Source organism: Cyrtonyx montezumae, unplaced genomic scaffold (genome assembly GCF_038088225.1).
Source record: "Cyrtonyx montezumae isolate F1298 unplaced genomic scaffold, pur_monq_1.0 scaffold_8, whole genome shotgun sequence".
NCBI classification, from domain to species: Eukaryota; Metazoa; Chordata; class Aves; order Galliformes; family Odontophoridae; genus Cyrtonyx; species Cyrtonyx montezumae.
Genome location: NW_027072089.1, coordinates 57,762,328 through 57,781,421, shown reverse-complemented (window position 1 = coordinate 57,781,421; position 19,094 = coordinate 57,762,328). Strand labels below are relative to the sequence as shown.

At 38.3% G+C, this 19,094-nt stretch overlaps 1 protein-coding gene across 1 annotated transcript in view; it reads left to right on the top strand.

The window, feature by feature from the left end:
• CTNNAL1 (catenin alpha like 1) overlaps positions 1 to 19,094 on the top strand; it is a 55,324-nt gene that overhangs the window by 19,979 nt on the left and 16,251 nt on the right. Inside the window, exons 3-9 of the mRNA XM_065753537.1 lie at positions 4,816 to 5,003; positions 9,620 to 9,739; positions 10,675 to 10,764; positions 11,059 to 11,229; positions 12,122 to 12,322; positions 14,935 to 15,021; positions 18,071 to 18,229. Coding sequence (XP_065609609.1) covers positions 4,816 to 5,003; positions 9,620 to 9,739; positions 10,675 to 10,764; positions 11,059 to 11,229; positions 12,122 to 12,322; positions 14,935 to 15,021; positions 18,071 to 18,229 — 1,016 coding nt within the window. The remainder of the gene's footprint in view (positions 1 to 4,815; positions 5,004 to 9,619; positions 9,740 to 10,674; positions 10,765 to 11,058; positions 11,230 to 12,121; positions 12,323 to 14,934; positions 15,022 to 18,070; positions 18,230 to 19,094) is intronic.

Sequence of the window (19,094 nt, the reverse complement as noted above, 5' to 3'; positions counted from 1 at the left end):
TGAACTTGTGGCTTACCTCTGCACTTGTGAACATTTTACTGTAACAAAAACTAAGTTTTTTGTAATGAAAATTTGTGTGCAGCTGAAGTACATATTTCTTATGTCTGTTTGTTTTTCAAGTGTTGAGGTGCCATATTCTGATGGCCCAGGCAGCAGAAAGCTCTCACTGTTTAGGACAGGATGTTGTAGAGTTATTTTTACTTCCTTTTAGCCAATAAATTAGATGATGCCTCAATAATTAAAGGAAAGTGTTGTTAGATGTATGTTGTGGTTTAACCCAACAGGAGGCTAAGCACCACGCACATGTTTGTTCAAGCAATTGCTCACCACCCACTTACCCATGCTTAGCCAGTCCCCAAGCAGTGCCTCCTCCTCCAGCCAACTCTCCAATGTTTTTCGAGGTGATTTTTGCACAGTGTCATATGGTATGGAATATCCCTTCAGCTGTTCCTTCCCAGCTCCTTGTGCTCCCTCAGCACCCATCACTGGCTCAGGACAGTACAAGAAGCTGAAATGTCCTTAGCACTGTTCAGCAGCAACTAAAATATCTCTGTGTTGTCAATGTTGTTTTCCTCCTGAAGTCAAAACATAGCACCGTACCAGGCACTATGAAGGGAAAGTAAGCTCTGTCCCATCTGAGACCAGAATGGCATAGAAGATAAATCTCAGCCCTAGAGGATTTAGGACAGTCTCTATTGAGTAAAAAAAAAAAGTAGAGTATTTAATTCTATCCATGTATCCTGCAGAGGCTCTGAAGAATGATGGGTGTTATATGACTCTTGTGAAGACTATAATCAGTGATGTGAAATGTTTCAGACTTATGTTATGCCTATTTCCTTGTAATAAACCTTGTAATTTGATTGACTTAAAAAGAATCATAAAACACTGCAGAGGGCCACATAGTGGATTTTGCCTAATGTTATTCTTGCACTGTCAGTGTTTACAGTAACTATATAATAGTGGAATATAACTCAAAGAATCATGTTTTTAGCTGTGGTGTTTTTTCCCCAAAGCTAAGGAGAGACTGGTTAATTTAAAAGAAAAACACATGTCATGAGTGAGTTAGTGTCATAACATTTTCAGTATTCACTGCCAGTTGACCCTAAAGGAATACATGGAGTGAAATGGAAGTGATAGCTCTTTCCTGTTTTTGTATTGTCTTTTAGTAGAGAGAAAGAATAAATTAAACATGTTGAAGAGCAGTATTTTGAGATGGATGCATAGGATCACAAAATGACACATTGGAAATGGCATTTGTTTTCAAGAATGGAGATGCTGCAATTTCTCTTGTATACCTTTTAGTGTTTGACCACCCTTATATTTGTAAAAGCATTTTCTTTTACCTCATCCATTGTTTTGTTTCTTGTCACCATACTCCTCTGGGAACAGTCTGTTGCTATCTTTTCTATACTAGCCCATTGGATAGTTGTATACTTCCATAAGCTCTGCCACTGGCCTTTCCTTTATGAGAGAGAACAAATTCACTTCATTCAACCTCTCCCATTATATGCTCTGCTATGTCAATATTTTTCTTGACTAGGAGGCCTAAGCAGAACCTGCTACCCATATACTGTCTCACAGGAACCAAGCAGTTGAGTCAATTCCACAGCCTGCTGATTACTCTCCTCACAGAATTGTAGGGGTTGGAAGGGACCTCTAGAGGTCATTGAATCCAACCCCCTGCCAAAGCAGCTCCCTAGCCCAGGTTGCACAGGTAGGCATCCAGGCGGGTCTGGAACGTCTCCAGAGAAGGACACTCCACCACCTCTCTGTGCAGCTGTGCCACTGCTCCGTCACTGCACTGGGAAGAAGTTCCCACACACATTTGTGCAGAACTTCCTATGCTTCAGTTTGTGGACATTTCCCCTTGTCCTGTTGCCACACACTGCTGAGAAGAGGCCATCCTCATCCCTCTGCCTCCTGCTCCATAGGTATTTATAGACATGGTCCCCTCCGAGTCTTCTTTTCTCAAGGCTGAACAGACCCAGGTCTCTCAGCCTTTCCTCAGAAGGGAGGTGTTCCAGTTCCTTTATCATCTTTGTAGCCCTCTGATGGACTCTTTTGAGGAGATCTTTTTTTTTTTTTTTTTTTTGTACTGGGGAGCCCAGAACTGGACACAATACTACAGGTGATGCTTCACCAGGGCAGAATAGAGAGGGAAGATCACCTTTCTTGACCTGCTGGTCATACTCTTTAATGCACCCCAGGAATCCATTGACCTTCTTGGCCACCAGCACACACTGCTGGCTCATGTCTAGCCTGTCATTCACCCAGGACACCCAGGTCCCTCTTCTCAGAGCTCCTCTCCAAGAGGTCATCCCCCAACCTGTACCAGTACATGTGGTTATTCCTCCCTAGGTGCAAGACTCTACACTTGCTCTTGTTAAACCTCATTGGTTCCCTCTCTGCCCAGCTCTCCAGCCTGTCCAGGTCTCACCAGGTCTCAAAGCAGCGCAGCCTTCTGGTTTGTCAGCTATTCCTCCCAGCTTTGTATCATCAGCAAGCTTGCTGAGGGTGGACTCTGTCCTCTCATCGAGGTCATTGATGGAGTTGTTGAACAGGACTGGACCCAGCACTGACTGGGGAACACTGCTAAGTAGAGGCCTCCAACCAGACTCTGCACCACTGAACACAATCCTCTGAGCTCTGCCAGTCAGCCAGTTCTCAAACCACCTCACTGTCCACTCATCTATTCCACACTTCCTCAGCTTTGTTATAAGGATGCTGTGGGAAGCAGTGTCAAATGCCTTGCTGAAATCAAGGTAGACAACATCCACTGCTCTTCTCCCATAAACCCAGCCAGTAATGATATCATAGAAGACCACCAGCTTGGTTGAGAGCTCAGATACACGACATCCATTATGTTCACGTCTAGAGAGGGTGTCATCATAGAGTATTTGGGTCGGTGCCTTTGCAGTCTGTGCTGACTCTTCCCAATTGCTTTCTTATGCTTCATTGTGGCAAGGCCTTCCAGGATGATTTTTAACAATATTCTTGAAGTAAGGTCAAATGGACTTATAGTTGCCCAAATTTTTCTTATTAACCCTTCATGGAAGATGCTGTGACAATTGCTTTTTTCTATCACCAGAGGAACGTTTTCCCTATTGCTGTCATGGCACACCCATGTGACTAGTATAAGCCCAGCTGGCTTATATGTTTCCTAGCATATAACCCTAACAGCTTTTTTTCCTCATAGCTTAACTCTGGGTCTCTGTTACTATTCCGGTAGCTGCAGAACCGTAGGCAGAGAACAGAGTTTGATTGGAGAAGGCAACAACTGACCTGTTCTGCTGCTGCATGATCTTGTTGCCAGACTGGCGTCTTGTCCTACAACTTCACTGTTAGTGTATCACATTGCTCACACTATGCAGATAATGGCCTTGTTTAGGCCTTTCGGCTATGGAAATTGTTTTGTCAGCTGTCTCAGTGTGTACTCTTGTTCATAACATTTGCATACTTCTAACAGAGAGGACCTCTGAGTATTTTCTGCTTTTTATTTTCTGCTTTTACAACCTGACTTTAAGTTCCTTGCCATAATACAATACATATTCAGGTAACTTGAGGGCTCAAGGGATTATAACTGTCAGATGAGAGAAATTTATCCATAAATACTACAGAGTATGGAGCTGCGTTTTGAAGGATTGTCTTTTTTTTCTCATTCTGTAGTGTTTTTTGTTTTCATATATTATTTTTGGGTTCATAATGCACTCTTAAGTTCTTCACATGGGATCCCTGACTTTGTCAGATCTTTGAAGTGAATATCTGATATGCTTAGGAGTATTATCTTGTGGTTTTGGAGAGGAATCCCAGGGGGCTTAATCAAATGTCCTAGGTTCTCTCTTCAAGGATGATTTGCAAGTTGGCTGTGGTTTGATCATCTTGTCTTGGACACTAATAAAAAGTATGTCATATTTAAGAGCTTGCTTGAATTCAATTTCCCACAAGTCCTTCTATTGCTCTGGAGTAAGAAAACTGCTCTGTGCCTTTCCTTATTGTACTGTTACCTAGGATATATCAAAAGATTTAACAGGATGGAGTCCTGTGATTTTCTCAGACAAGGAGACTCATTGACTGTATTGGACTATGAACTGTTTAACCACAGTAAAGATAAAAGTTGTCAAATGGCCCCCCTTAACTTTTATTATTATAAATGATAATTGACTAAAAGATGCTCATGAACTGAAAATCAGTGCTTCATTGCCTTTTTTCTCTTTTGTCTCTGACAATGTACTTTTTGGCATTCCTTTAAACCTGGAGTACAATAACCTCACTGTAATATTTCAGTCCTATAAATTATATAGTTTTTTGGTTTTTTTTTAAATCTCTTTAAACTTCACAGAATCATGATTCCCAATGGAAAACTGTACAGGAATGTGAAATCAACAAATTACGGAAATGCTAACTGAAATTTGGAAAGTAGAGAGGAATTTGTAGTTCTTTATTTGCTACATACCATTCCTTTAGTGTGATGGCTCTGCAAGTGTTGACATTGATTTAACTTTTGATATTAAAATCAGAAATATTTTCCATGAGTGTTTTCTCCCTTGATAATCCATGACACCACCCCTTCCACCTAAATATTTGCAGACTGTTCTAAGAAAATAAGTGTTACATACAGATAGATGTATGGAGTGGTGCTGAATCATACAGATTTAAATTTGGAGAGGGTGCCACCAACAGTCAACAAAAGGAAACAAAGCAAAATAAAAAGGAATTGTGGATTGCTCTGAAATACCTCAAAAGCATTAAGAATAGTGCAGTAGTATGAAATAATAATTAGTATGAAATGGTAATTATTTATTTTTTTCTCTATAGGTGAAACAATTGCACAGCTTACAGATGTAGCAAGCTTGGATCATCCGGAATCTGATAGCCATATAACGATCTTTACGGACAAAACAGGAGTGGTAAAAGCTGCAAGACTGTTACTTTCTTCAGTCACAAAAGTGCTGGTGTTAGCAGACAGAGTGGTCATTAAGCAAATAATAACTTCTAGAAACAAGGTATTTATAGCTTCTTTTTTGTTTTGTTTTACTGATATGTGCTGTTCCTGCACAAGACTGTTTTTAAATGAAGTGGTATTTTCATTGCATCTCTAGGGGCGAGTGCAAAATAAAGACGTAAAAGTGAATATTTTACATGTGCCTAATACCAAATATCCAAAATAGGATGGCTGTGAATAAAGAGGAGTAGCACTTTCTATGACTTTTTACATTTTATGTAAAGCCTTTAAGCTTTACAGATTAAAAGTTTTTTGTGCAGTTTAGCTTATGTCTTGAAACTTAGCTTTAAACTACTTACCTGATCTAAATAGTGCATGAAGGCCATTTAACTTTGAGTAAAATCTACTTCATGTACTGTAGGATATTAATGCCCTACTGAACAATATAAATTAAAAATAGAGAAAAAAAAAGCACTTGTAAAATGTGATCCTAGAAAATCTGTTTTATTATTGTTTCTTTGGTTGTTTTTTTTTTTTTGTCATTAATTTTCAACTCCTAATCTAGAGGAGAGCCTTTCTTTCTTCTTTTGACTTTTCATGCTTACTATCTTTCTCCCCAGTATGCTTTCCAGGCAGGCTTTATTTTGTGCCTTATAGATGCTATACAGTAAGCCAAGTCCAAGATTTGGAAACTGCATTCCTATAATAGCTACTTGAGTCTGACTTGAGGCTTAGCAGCACTGATTTGCTGTCTTAGTGCCCTTCTCTCAGTGACTGGCCAAGTTGAAATTTATTTTATCTACTCCTAAGTCCTATTGATAGTTAATGTGGGAGAAGAGGCTGACCCCCCACGTCATCACAATCTCCTTTCAGGCAGTTGTAGTGAGCAATAAGGTCACCCCTGAGCCTTCTCTTCTCCAGAATGAAAAATCCTGGTTCCCTCAGCTATTCCTCATAAGACTTGTGCTCCAGACCCCTCACCAGGTTCATTGCCCTTCTCTGAACATGCTCCAGGGCCTCTCTGTCCTTCTTACAGTGAGGGGTCCAAAACTGAACACAGCACTCATCTTCCTCATCTAAATCAAGAGTAGTTGAATGGAAAAATGCTGAAGGACAGAAAGATGATTCATTGACTGCTAATTGAGATTTTCTAGAATGATGATCTACTGCAAAACTGTAATCTTAGCTTGATGATCTTGATGATTCTGTTCATGCCTGTGCATCCTCTGTGCCATATATACCATCTCTGTGTTTTCAGGTGATGTGTTTTTCTTAAATCTGTGCCCACATCTTTCCAGCCTTTCAAAATCTATTTCATTCTCTATCAGAACTGGTCACCTCATCAGTAAGTTTACTTCTTGCTCCACTTACTGTCACCAATCAAATTAGGAGTACCAGAACAATGAGTAGAGAAGTGACAGATAGCGGGGGTGTTGCTATCCTATGCAGATTAAATAAAAATATGGATGTGCCCTGAAGTGATGTCAGCCTAAGACTGCAGTCTGAAGAGTGACATTCGCAGTGCTGTGAAATACTGAATTTTAATTTAACTATTAATAGAAACTTGATCTTTCTGTTACATACTTAAACTCTGAATTTTGAAAATGTCCATTTTCATAGTATGACAGAATGGTTCAGGTTGGAAGGGACCTTAAAGACCGTCTAGTTCCACCCACTTGTCATGGGCATGCCCGAAGTTCCATTCAACATGGCTTTGAACACTTTCAGGGATGGGGCATCCACAACTTCTCTGGGCAATCTGTTCCAGTGCCTCACCACCCTCATAGTGAAGAATTTCTTCCTTATATCTAATCTAAATCTATCTTAGCTTAAGTCATTACCTATCACTACGCGCCCTTGGAAAAAGTCCCCCTTTGAGCTTTCCTGTAAGCCTCTTTTTAAGCAGTGGAAGGCTGCAATATGATCTCCATGGAACCTTCTCTTCTCCAGGCTGAACAAGTCCAGCTCCCTCTACCTTTCTTTACATTTCTGATCGTCTTGGTGGCCCTCCTCTGAATTCGCTCCAACAGCTCCATGTTCTTATGCTGCAAGTCCCAGAGCTGAAAATAGTACTCCATGTTGGGCCTCACAGGAGTGGAGCAGAGAGGGACAATCACCTCCTTTGACCTGCTGGCCACATTTCTTTAGTAGTCGCCCATGATACAGTCTGCTGTCTGAGCTGCACACTGCCAGCTCATGATTTGCTTGTCATCAACAAAGACCCCCAAGTCCTTCTCCCCAGACCTGCTTTCAATCCATTTTCTGCACAGCCTGTATTTGTGTTTAGGATTGCCCTGATCCAGATGCAACACCTTCCACTTGGCCTAGTTCTGCTTAATGACATTAAAACAGGCCCACTTCTCAAGCCTTGTCAAGTTCCTCCAGGGCATTGACTATACCACATAGCTTCCATGTTGTCCAGAAACTTGCTCAATGCCGTTGTCTATATTGTTGACAGAGACATTAAGTAATGGTGGTTCCAATGCCAAGCCCTGAGGAACACCACTCCTCACATTTTATTTAGTGTCTGTGTGCTTCATGTTGAAGAAAGTGTAAAATAATAACTTTTTAAAAATAATGGAGACATAATGGATATTTAGAATCTTAACAGCTTCGTGAAAAAGCTTTAGATAATTTAGGCTATCTATATTCTTTCTGTGTGTAGTTTCTTAGAATGTCACTTACACCTAAAATGTCTGCAGTTGTTAGCTATAATGGGAACGTGTGTGCTTGCACTGAAATTTGTATTTGACAAGATTTGTCATGACAGAAACATTTGCTCTAGGGAAACTGAAACAGTGGTTTCTTGCAACCAAGGCTGTACTCATGGAATACTCACTTAAACCAAGGAAGATTAAATATATTTACTCCTATATGGGAGCTGCTCAGAAAGTAATGCCTCCTATTTTATTACATTAGCCCACAACATCAGAAGCAGATGTTGGTGGTGTGGCAGCAGCAGAGGAATCTTCCTGCCAAAATCCTCTTTCATTTTGTTGCTGTGTGACAGGTGGTAGCAGAGGGACAGTCTGAAAGAATGGTATCTGACATGGAAGTGTGTATGAAGGAAAGGTGTGTCATTGAATTCCTCCATGCAGAAAAAATGGCACCCATTGACGTTTGTTGGCACTTGCAAAACATTTATGGAGACCTAACAGTGAATGGGAGCAGAGAGAAGTGAGGAGTAGTGCATTTAGCGAGAGTGGGTCATCTCTGCTGGTGCAAAGTTTCACATGCACAACATGAAGATTCTTGTTCATTGCTGGTGAAAATGCATGTCTAGTGGTCGTGACTATGTTGAGAAATAGTGTTTTGTAGCTGAGAATTTGCTCTGTCAAATAGTGTGATTGTGCTTGTTGTATGTGTTTTCGTTTTTGTGGAAAGGAATAGGAAGCATTACTTTTGGAGTGGCCATCCATTTTTGGAAAAGAAAGTTGGACTCTAACTTGTTTTTTTCCTTTCCTCACGTTCACTTTTCTGCTTTTACTCTTACACAGCCATTTTCACATCTTCATTGTTGTGTAGCTTCCTTCTCAGTCCTTTGCATCCTTGCTCACAGAGGTTCAATATCTGAATAATGGAAGTTCTTGTTTCTGCAGCATTTATGGAACGGACTGCATAATGTAACATTCTCAGACTGATATTGCAGTCTACTATGGCATGGAACACTTGCAGTAGATTGTGGGTTGCAGGGACAGGGAAATTTATCATGATCAAGTATGCAGGCTGCTTTTTACTCAGTGGAAAATTCTTTTGGCATAGAAATGAAAAAGTGAGTTGAAGTTTTTCCCTTTTAAGTACAGTTCATTAAACTTCCACAGGCTATCTTATCTCCAGACTGAGACACAACGGAAAACTACTTTAACTGTCTTCCCTCCTGAAGTCAGTTGGATTTGAAAGATCACTATGGGATTATATGCTATATGTCTAACCTGAGATATTCTAATGTTAATGTCTGTTGAAAACCATATTGTAGTGCCCTCAGCAAGATAGCTTCAATAATTTATAGGCTATGTGATAGTTTTTGCTGAACTTTTACAAAAATGCTGATTTAACGTGTTGCTATATACCTTGAGCAAGCTGTACCTTGTTACTACTTTGCTTTATATAGAAACAAAAAAAAATCTTCACAATTTTAAATTCAGCTGCTATGGGAAGCATAAAGCTGTATTAACTCACTTCTAAATTTTCAATATTTTCCTTTGTGAATGCTTTTTTCATGCACTTTGCCAGCCCTAAAACACTTGTTGAATTGTGCAAGCATGGCTTTGGTCTTTGAAAGCAGTGCATCTGAAATTGAACTTTGAAGTTGAGAATGATAGCATGCAGTGTTAGCAGTATATAATTTTCAAGGCCTTATGTTTATAAATGTAATATGTAGGAACATTTTTCTAAATATGGAAAGAAATCCTGTAATACTGGTGCTCTTGATATTGGGAAGAGAACAGAAAAGGTGTTTGAGGGTTCAAAATAAGTAACACATTTTGACTGAAGCATGATTAATAATTTAAACTTTGATTTCCAGCTTTTGGTTTATAGTACTTAAATTGTAACAGAATCCATACGTTTTATATGACATGGCTTAGAAGCATCCACAAAAAATAAAGTTCCTAAATTAGTAATAATGGTTTCTGTTTGCTATCTTGACGATCTGCAGTTTTTTCCCTTATCTTTCAGGTTCTTGCAACCATGGAACAGCTAGAAAAAGTCAGTAGTTTCCAGGAGTTTGTGCAAATATTCAGCCAGTTTGGAAATGAAATGGTCGAATTTGCCCATTTAACTGGAGACAGGCAGAATGTAAGTATTAATAAAAAACGATGAAAGGTATTTTAAGTATCACTTTTCACCTCATTCTGTAGAAGATTTTTGTTCTTCTGTGATCTTTAACTATTACAAAGCAAAAAATGATGGTGTTCTGTCTCTAGGGGAGAACTAGACCTGATTTCAGTGGAGGATTTTAATGGATTTGATAATCCATTTCATAACACTCTTAAGGCACTGTGCTATCTTTACTAGTATTGGAAAGATCCTAAGCTTTTTAAGTCCTTCCTCTTGTTACACACTGAGGGTCTAAAATCCTCTTTACCTCCATCCTACCCCAGTCTCACTTTGGACTCAGTTCTTCCCTTTTGCTGACCTCTTCTGGAGGTAAAATTTGGTTTTCCAGTATACCCCTCACCTTGTATAGTTCTTGGAAAGTTCCTGTATTTGATGCTTTCTGCAGAGGAGTTGCTTTTTAAGCATGTTAACATCTTTATTGTTGGTATATGATAAGTATAACACTTAATATATAAAATATTCATTTTCTGTTTCCTTCACTGCAGTGCAATGAAAGGTCGGTGTTCTCTTTCTCTGCCTTCCGCTCCCCACCATTACAGACGCTATTTTTAATCACAGGTTTTGTTTTTGGTTGTGCTTTTTGCTTCCTTTCCTACTCTATAAATAATGCCATATGATAAGGATACAGGAATTAGTGACCTAATTAGCACATACTGTATCTCTGAGATCTTCCTTCTTTGAAATCTGAATTGAGTAGTGCCAAGAATAAATGCATAAATTAAAATCATTCTAAAAAGCAAGTTCTAGATCATGTGCTAGCCTTAAAATAGCATCTGCCAGACATCATCAAGAAGCTTTCTTACATTTGCAAGACAGTTTTTTTCCCAGTCTCATAAGCAGTAAACATTTTAGTTACTATGCAATATCCAAATCATTTTTCTTCTGGTGTTTAGGATTTGAAGGATGAGAAGAAAAAGGCCAGAATGGCAGCGTCTAGGGCTGTTCTTGAGAAGTGCACCATGATGCTGTTAACTGCTTCAAAGGTCAGCAAGTATTCACATTTTTACACAATTTAGATAAATCAAGAGTATGGCAACTGGCAGGATAGCTGTCTGTTCTTTCTCAACCTCACTTTAAACTCCATACTCAAAGGTATAAGAGGATAAAATGAGTAAGGGAGTATCTTTACATTCTGAATAATTCTATGAGTTCTACTTAACACAAAAGAAAGCATTTGTTGTGTTCTAACACATTCTTCAGATGTGCTTCAACAGGAAGCATTCATTTCACTACTGCATTTATCTCTGTCTTAATACTTAGCTTTCTTTCTTTCAAAGACATGTCTTAGGCATCCGGACTGCGAATCTGCTCGTATCAACAAAGATGGCGTTTTTCATCGGATGAGACTAGCTTTGGAACAGGTAATAGACATTGTAACTGACTCTAGACCAAATGGAGAAAATGAAGTGGCTCCCATCAGTATATATACCGGCATCAAAGAATTCAAGGTGAGAATGGGAAGAGTATTATTTTCTAGAGCTTAATACGTTACCCTCAACTAGAATCTTTTTTTTTTTTAATAATTTAAGTTCTAAATGGTAGAGTAACCTATTTTCAGCAATGTAACTAAAGTAAGTGTCTCACAATGTAAGAGAATCCAACAAAAGGTGATGATAATTTCCTTGCTATTGCCAAAGAGTGCCCTGGTACATTTCACATTTCCTCCTCCTTTTTTTTGGGGGGGAGTGATGCCTTTAATGTAGAAATAAACGTAAAGTACCAGGATATCGAGCTTCTTTAAAACTGATGTTGAAGAGTTTTTGCTTCATAATTGCTAGCATTTTTAAAACACACACAAATACTCATCCAAAAATTTATAAGAGCAAACTGGTGTTGAAGGGAAATACTATGAACTGAAATTGCATCTTGTAGCTCAGTGACTTAGCAACCATGTCTTATTTCTTGGGATCTGTGAAACACTTTGTCTTCTCTCCCTCGCTTCTCAATATATTACATATAAATGTTGATTTTATTTATCTATATATATTTTAAATATTTGTTATAATTAAACACACTCAAAATTGATAATATGGCTGTGGGAAAGCTTGTAAAGATCAGTCCAAATCTGAGTACATAACAACTTTCTGAAACTTACTTAACTGTAAAGCTTTTTATTGACTGAAGGAAAACAGTGCTGTTAGTTCTGATAAATGGACAGTAGTTTTGTTTTAAAAAACCCACACCCTACACCAGAAGTCTGATGCAAGAAAACTATTGGGCTACATTGAAAACACATAAATACTAAAAAGCACAGAAGAGAAAAATACAGCGCACCTGCCTTCCACTTTACAACAGTAAAACTAAATAAAATCTTAAGGAATTGATATGTTTCTTTTTCAGAATAAGGTGGAGGGTCTTCGTGAGAATCTTTATTTTCTCTCAAAAGAGAATCTTTCAACAATGCTGGAGGTTATCCTGGAACATACGGAGGACTTCACAGATTCTGCCTATACCAGTCATGAGCACAGAGAGCACATTTTGGAGCTGTCTAAGCAGGCTAAAATGGAACTAGAGCAGCTGGTTTCAGTGTGGATGCAAGCTGTAAGAGCTTTTTAGCAAAGTAAATCTTTTCACCTCTACTTTGGAAAGAAGTTTTTAATGCCATATATCCTCTGGTCTAGGAAGAGAGAATTGTGTATATTCCTCAGAGTAAGTTAGCTGATCAAGGAAGCCAGAGTTTGTACTATGCTTCTTTAGCTTCAGTGCTGTTTTCACCTTGCCCCAGTGATACAGCTTCACTCATTCATTGACACCTAAGTTATGCTATTGATGGTGGATTGGTTTTCATGAAGCTGTAAGCAGAAAGAAGATCAATAGAATTGTCAAAAAACAGTCTTGAACAGCTAGGTGTTTTGATGCGTTGCTTCAGGGAATTGTCTTGATCCCATGGCAGTGACCACAGCTTGTATTTCTTGTTTTCAACAGAATACTGAAAATACTTAAACTATTGAAAATTAAAATGTCCCAAAGCTTGACTGTTTTTTTCCTTGTAGAGAGAAGGAAAGACAAGTGAGAAGAGACTTACTGGGACTTTTTGTTCAGCCTTTTCTAAAAGTTTCAGTGATGGCAATTTTCCTTTTTAGGGAAGAAGCATGTTAAGTCTGTCTCTGTTATTTTCTTACCCTGTTCCTTGAAGATAATAGAAAACACATGCTAAAAGGGGGAGGAAAAGCATAGATGGAAAAAGTAATTTCAGTTCCTACTACTGACTTGCTTCCAGTCTTGTTCCTGAGGAAATACATAGCACAAAATCTTAAGTCTAAAATAACAACAGATGTGTATAAGCTACATTATAAGAGTATGTATTTCTTCTGAGAAAGCATTTTTCTTCCTTTTCTCCTCTTTGAATCAGATGCATCCATCAGGTGTTCTTAATGTAGTAGAACAGTTTGAAGAGAATATAAATCTTACTGTTATGCAGACACATCTAGAATGCTTACTGCGTAGAATGCGATAGCTGTAAGAACCTAAAGCTCTGCTTAGGTTGGGTAGTTCTAAGCTGTGTTACTGGAGAAACTCATCCCTTCTAGATAATTTACGTGCTGCATTTCAGGTGATGGAAATGAGAGCCTAGTACAGAAATATGCATGTATATGAGCCGTGAAAATACTTGAGTGTGCACACATGGGCTTGTGTATTATATATTTACATTAATAAATAATCCAGCCTAGCTATGACTGAAGACTCAGAGAGCAGTTAAGACATTACCAGCTTGCTGAAGTGGCTCTGCTGTTTAGAGCTTCATCGGAGGGTGAATATTTTCTGAGGAACTTAATGCAATTCAAATGGGATTGTTGATAATTAAAGTACCTTGGAATGCATGAACTGGGGGATATGTAGAGCTCTTAGACTGCGTGATTATCTCCTTTTCACTCATCCCACTTCCTTTCAGCAGGCAGCATAACTGTGAATATTCATGGAAGAGTGTATTTTAAAACAGAAGTGTCTTGAAACATAAATCAGCTTTAAATCATAGACTAGCTAGCATCATTGACCTGCTAGCTTGTATTCCTCTGTGTGAGTGCAAAGTAGCTGGAACACGCCAGAGACTTTAATTGCTATTGATTGAATTATAAATATTTCTGAAATCCTTGATGCAAAAATTCAAACTCATAAAATTCAAAGGGGTATCTTCAGGTAGTGTCCTGTTTTAGGTTTTTCCATAGACTTATTTGGATTAGAAGAATGTTCAGTTGTGCTTACTGAAAAGGAAAATAATTACACATAAAATGAGTTATAGTGTGCACAGTAAATAAATGCGTAAAAGAATAAAAAAGATCAGGGCAGTAAGTACTGAATATTTAAAGTGGTTTTGTTATATTTTTACACAATCTGTACTTAAAGAATACCTGAGGAAATGATAATATTGGCTGGGGTGGATTATTATTTTTAATATATGCTTGAGGTGCTCATATCTTTGCAGCTGTAGCCTCGTGAATGGTCCCACCTAGGATAATTATTTTCAATAAGTTTTGAAGATGGATGCCTACCTACTGCTGTGGAACTCTTTTTCCCAGTGTATGCCTTTTGACATTTGGTTTATTCCATAGTGGGGTTTTTTTTGGTTTGTTTGTTTGTTTTTTTGTGTGTGTTTTTGTTTTGACAAGTTTGGAGGTCTATCTTGAAGCTAACTCAACAGAATGAAGCTAAATGGAGCTAATATATGTTTAAATTTGTAAAGTAAAATGTTTAAGTTTGAGAAAGATCTGAAGGGAGGATATCTTTTTGTAATTCAATATAAAATATTCAATATAACTTTTTAGGTACCACTTTATTTGAAGTGAGTGTTGTTGACATTAAATAGGAAGAAAAAGAGCTTTGAACTGTTACTCTACTTCCAGATGATTAGACAATGAGTTTAAGATCTAAATCTTTAAGAAGTTCTCTTCCTGAAGGTGTCAATAGGACTCAAAAATAAATCCCTTTTGACCCCAAACAATTATCTGTCATTGTGATCATTGCGATCAGTTTTAGATTTGGAGATACATATCTCTATAAAGGAATTCAAGTAAAATCTACGCAGGATATGCAAATAAAAATAACACTCTTAGAAATACAGAGCTGTTTTCTAAAGCATCTTGAAGTAATGTGTGAAAGTGGGATTTGCTATTTTTTGTGTAATGTTTTGTCTGATTGCTTTCTTTGGTTTGTAGCAAAACCAGAAGACAAAGGATCTCATGGAAGACTTGGAAGTCGCCATTTTAAAAACATGCCAGTGTATGAATGAGCTTAAAAGAGAGGTAAGTCCAGTTTAAATAAGCACAAAGTGAAGGAAACCTTGCAATTCTTTCTTTTCATTTATGAAACTGTAAAATAGGATCCTATACCAAAAGAGGCTAGAGTAGCCGAATCACAGTTTCATCGGAGTGCTGGTGTGCAGTCATCTTTGTTCCTTCTTATAACTAATTAGAAATCTACTGGTTACATAGGCCCATTGCCAGTGCTGACAACAGTCAAATAAAAATGCATTTGTAAGTACCATCGTTACTTTAAATGTAGTAACCAAATTTTGCTTGTGGAAGCACACATCCCTGTTTTAAATACTTTTTCTTGTTAGAATTTGCTGAAACTTACATTAGCTGTTTGTTTATATGTGTGTATTTGTATAGCAAAAATGTGTTATGACTATGCATTATACTCAGGTATTTCTCTGGGCAGTTGGCAGTTTGTTGTAATCACTCTTTTCATAAACATGAGATGTCACAAATCATGACATACAATATGAGATGGCTACCCCATTTTACACATAGGATAGATAGTGTTTTTTGATCAGGATCCTACTTTCTCCCTCTTCCCTTGCTTAATGCCTTATCTGTTCTACAGATTTGAGCCAAATACAGAATTACTGATTTCTGGCAGCTTCCAAAACATTGTAAAGCATGCAGATATCCTTTAAAGTCCTTCATATTGTTATTCCTTTAAACAGATAGCAAAGTGAATGCTAAGGACAGTGAAGCTTTCTGTACTAGGCTACAGGACAGTACAGAGATGTTAAAGACCTGTGGTGAACTTGCTCAGACTGAGATCTGAGCTGCTGTGACTGGAAATAGTTGGCTACCAAACCACTTTCTGCTGGTTTTGTTACCTGCCATGTTACCTGTTGGGCTCCTGGAAAATGGAATATACATAATGTGTGCTATTTAACTAACAGTTTTTTTTACTTTGGTCACCATTATGTAGGAAGCTAGTATCAGAGCTTTTCCAGGATGACATTCAGCTGCTTTAATCCATTTTGGGGTAATGGCATTCCTGTGTAGCTGATGAGAAGGAAGGGTTCCCAGTGAAAACAGTATGTGGCTGTGTAATTACAGAGACCATAAAGCTAAAGGGGCTGGCAAATAGTATGTAAAAGAAACTGTTAATATCCTTGGTTTTGTTTGCATTATTTTTAGCTCCTAAAATGTAGATCTTAGCATACTGTCCTGCCCACAGATTTCTATTTATGAATGTCGTGCAAAGACTACATACTTATTACACGTAGCGTTTTTGTCAGGTGTCAGTAAAAGAAAATTACCTCCTGTAAACCTGCTAACCTGCTAGGTGGCATAAAGTACAAAGCAGTGGATTACCTATGCTCTATGCTCTACGATCTAGTCCCATATTACAAGTGAGGTGAAAGTGTAGCAAGATCTGGATTTCTAACAATCCCAAATTGTATATACCTCACTTTTGTGACGTGTGGAGAATTAAAACTTCCTTAACAAGAGCTTTTTAGAACATGCAGGATTCATGCTATCAGTAGAAGCAAATTGTATTGTAATTTTCCTTGTTCCTTGTAGCGATAGCATTTGTAGCTGATCCACATGTAGCCATGTTTTTGAGTGTGCTTGAAGGCTGTCCTGTCAGTCCTTGACTTCTGGTGCTACACTGTATCAACAAACAAGCTCTCTCTTTATGAAATCAAATATTTAGTAACACTAATTAAAATGATTTAATAGGCTAGGTAGCTGAGAACACAGACACCGTGTTAAAAGTAGCGTTTTCTCATCTTTTGTCACTTTATGGAGGAAACGAGAGGTATGTTCCTTGAGATCATTTTCCTGCTTGCTATTCTGAGACAGCATTAAGGAAATTTCTTTTTTAGATCAAGATTAAAAGAATCTCTCGTGAAAAGATAATCACAATTGTAGTCTATATATAAATGGAAACCACCTGCTCCTAATTCTACAAGTTGCAGATATCCTTTCATCAGAGCTGCCTTCCTTTCTGAGGTTAAATATGTAAAATGTACACCAAACCATCAAAATCCCTTCATTCTGAACTTCTAGAAGTGTTTCTAGAAGAAAGAGGGAAAACAAAGTTCAGAGGGTAAAAACTGCCAACATTTCTAGAAAACATTCTCTTCCATCCACAGTCAAAGCCCACCAGGGTCACGTTATCAAATCCTTTATGTTCACAAGAGCTTGAAAAAATCCCCTTCCTGAATAATTATCTTTGTTGTATATTCCATTCAGTCTAGTAAGGTGAACGTAATATTGCAAGACTCAACAATGATAAAAAAGTTCTCCCATTCCTACAACAAGCTTCTGTTTGTTTTTACCCATCTTTTAGAAGTTGAGCTGATTCCAGGGCACAGGTAAACCCACTGACTAGCAGAATTAGCAACAGCTGGTTCTGATTGCTCCCATCAAGCAGAGTCCTTCCAAATACAATTTCAGCTGTTCTGTGCATTTGGATTTAGGGATGTGTTTCAAGGGAAGTTTCACCTTGCTTGTTAGGAGAGTGTTCCTGAGTCTTCTTCAGGACCCAGCTCTGGCTTTGTGCTCATTGCAGAATAGGTGCTTCTGACTTTCCTAAAGCTACGTTATAAGCCCGTGGATTATTTTCAAGCTTTTCTTTTCATCACTGGCAATTTATTCATGGAAAGTCAATTTCTAATGCATTATAAATTCAGATACTGTGCATCTGGTTCTATTCATGTACATTCTTTGTAAGAAGTAGAGTGGTTATTCAGCTTATGCTGAGCTTGGTGCTCCACAAATTAATGCACCTGTTTTTTCCAGCTGGAACATCATCAGAAAGCAGCTGTGTGATAATCACACACTCTGATTCAACCCAGCTGCTCTTTTGTTTTGCTTTACCTTTGGGTGGGCTGTTTTTGAGTGCAGTGGACTTTGTCTTTTAAATAGCAGTTGAAGAATTAAAGCCTCAGGCTGTCTGTGTGCTGGCATAACGGCATACTTTTTTGCTTTTTGGAAAACTGCTCTATCTTCAAAGTGCTTTGGTTTGGTACTGCCTACATTTCTTTCCTTCCAAGGTTTATCTGTCCTTCTTTTAATGCTATTCAAGGTCCACAGTGCAGCAACGTCTTTGGCAGCAGATGTGCTGAAATATCACACAGATCATATGGTTCTCAAAGCATTAAAAATCACAGGAGTAGAAGGAAATCTGGAAGCTGTAGCAGAATATACTTGCAAGCTATCAGAGCAGAAAGAGCAACTTGTTGAGGTGAGTTCACAATTGTGATGATTTAATAAATGAAAATAAATTACTGGGTTGTCTTCATCTATTCTTTAGGAAGACATTGGCCTATTCTGTTAATTATTATTTTCATTTTTTCCTAGTATATTGTTCGATTTTGTGTTGTTCTTGTTATGGTCTGAGCCATGTGTGTCACTGTGGCAAATTGTTGTAGCACAGGGGTGTGGTCTATTCTTTTACTGAGTCTAAACTTAATCTCATTGACTTAGTGTTACGTGTATGTATAATTTGAGGCTAAAGTACTCATGAAATAGTGTTTAGATCCAGCTAAAGGTTACAGCTGTTTACTGGAGTGTAAAACATTCAGGAATAGCTGAACTCAAGACACGTTTTAAGAATGAAGAGAATCTAAGGTTAAATTTCTTAGTAATAGAATCATAGAATAGCTTGGGTTGAAAGGGACCCAAAGGATCATCAAGTTCCTACCCCCCTGCCATAGGCAGGGCCACCAACTTCCAGATCTGGTACTAGACCTGGTTGCCCAGGGCTCCATCCAGTCTGGTCTTGAACCTCCAGGGATGGGGAAGTCACAGTCTCTCTGGGCAGCCTGTTCTAGCACCTCACCACTTTGTGAAGTACTTCTCCCAGGCATCTAATCTAAACCTTCACTCCTTGAGCTTAAAGCTATTCTCCCTTGTCCTATCACTATCTACCTGAGTAAAAAGGTTGATTCCCCTCTTGTTTATAATACCGTTTTAAATACTGGAAGGCCACAATTAGGTCTTCTTACAGCCTTCTCCAGGCTGAACAAGCCCAGCTCCCTCAGCCTGTTTTCATAGAGGAGATGCTCCAGCCCGCTGATCATCTTCATGGCCCTGCTCTGGACTCTCTC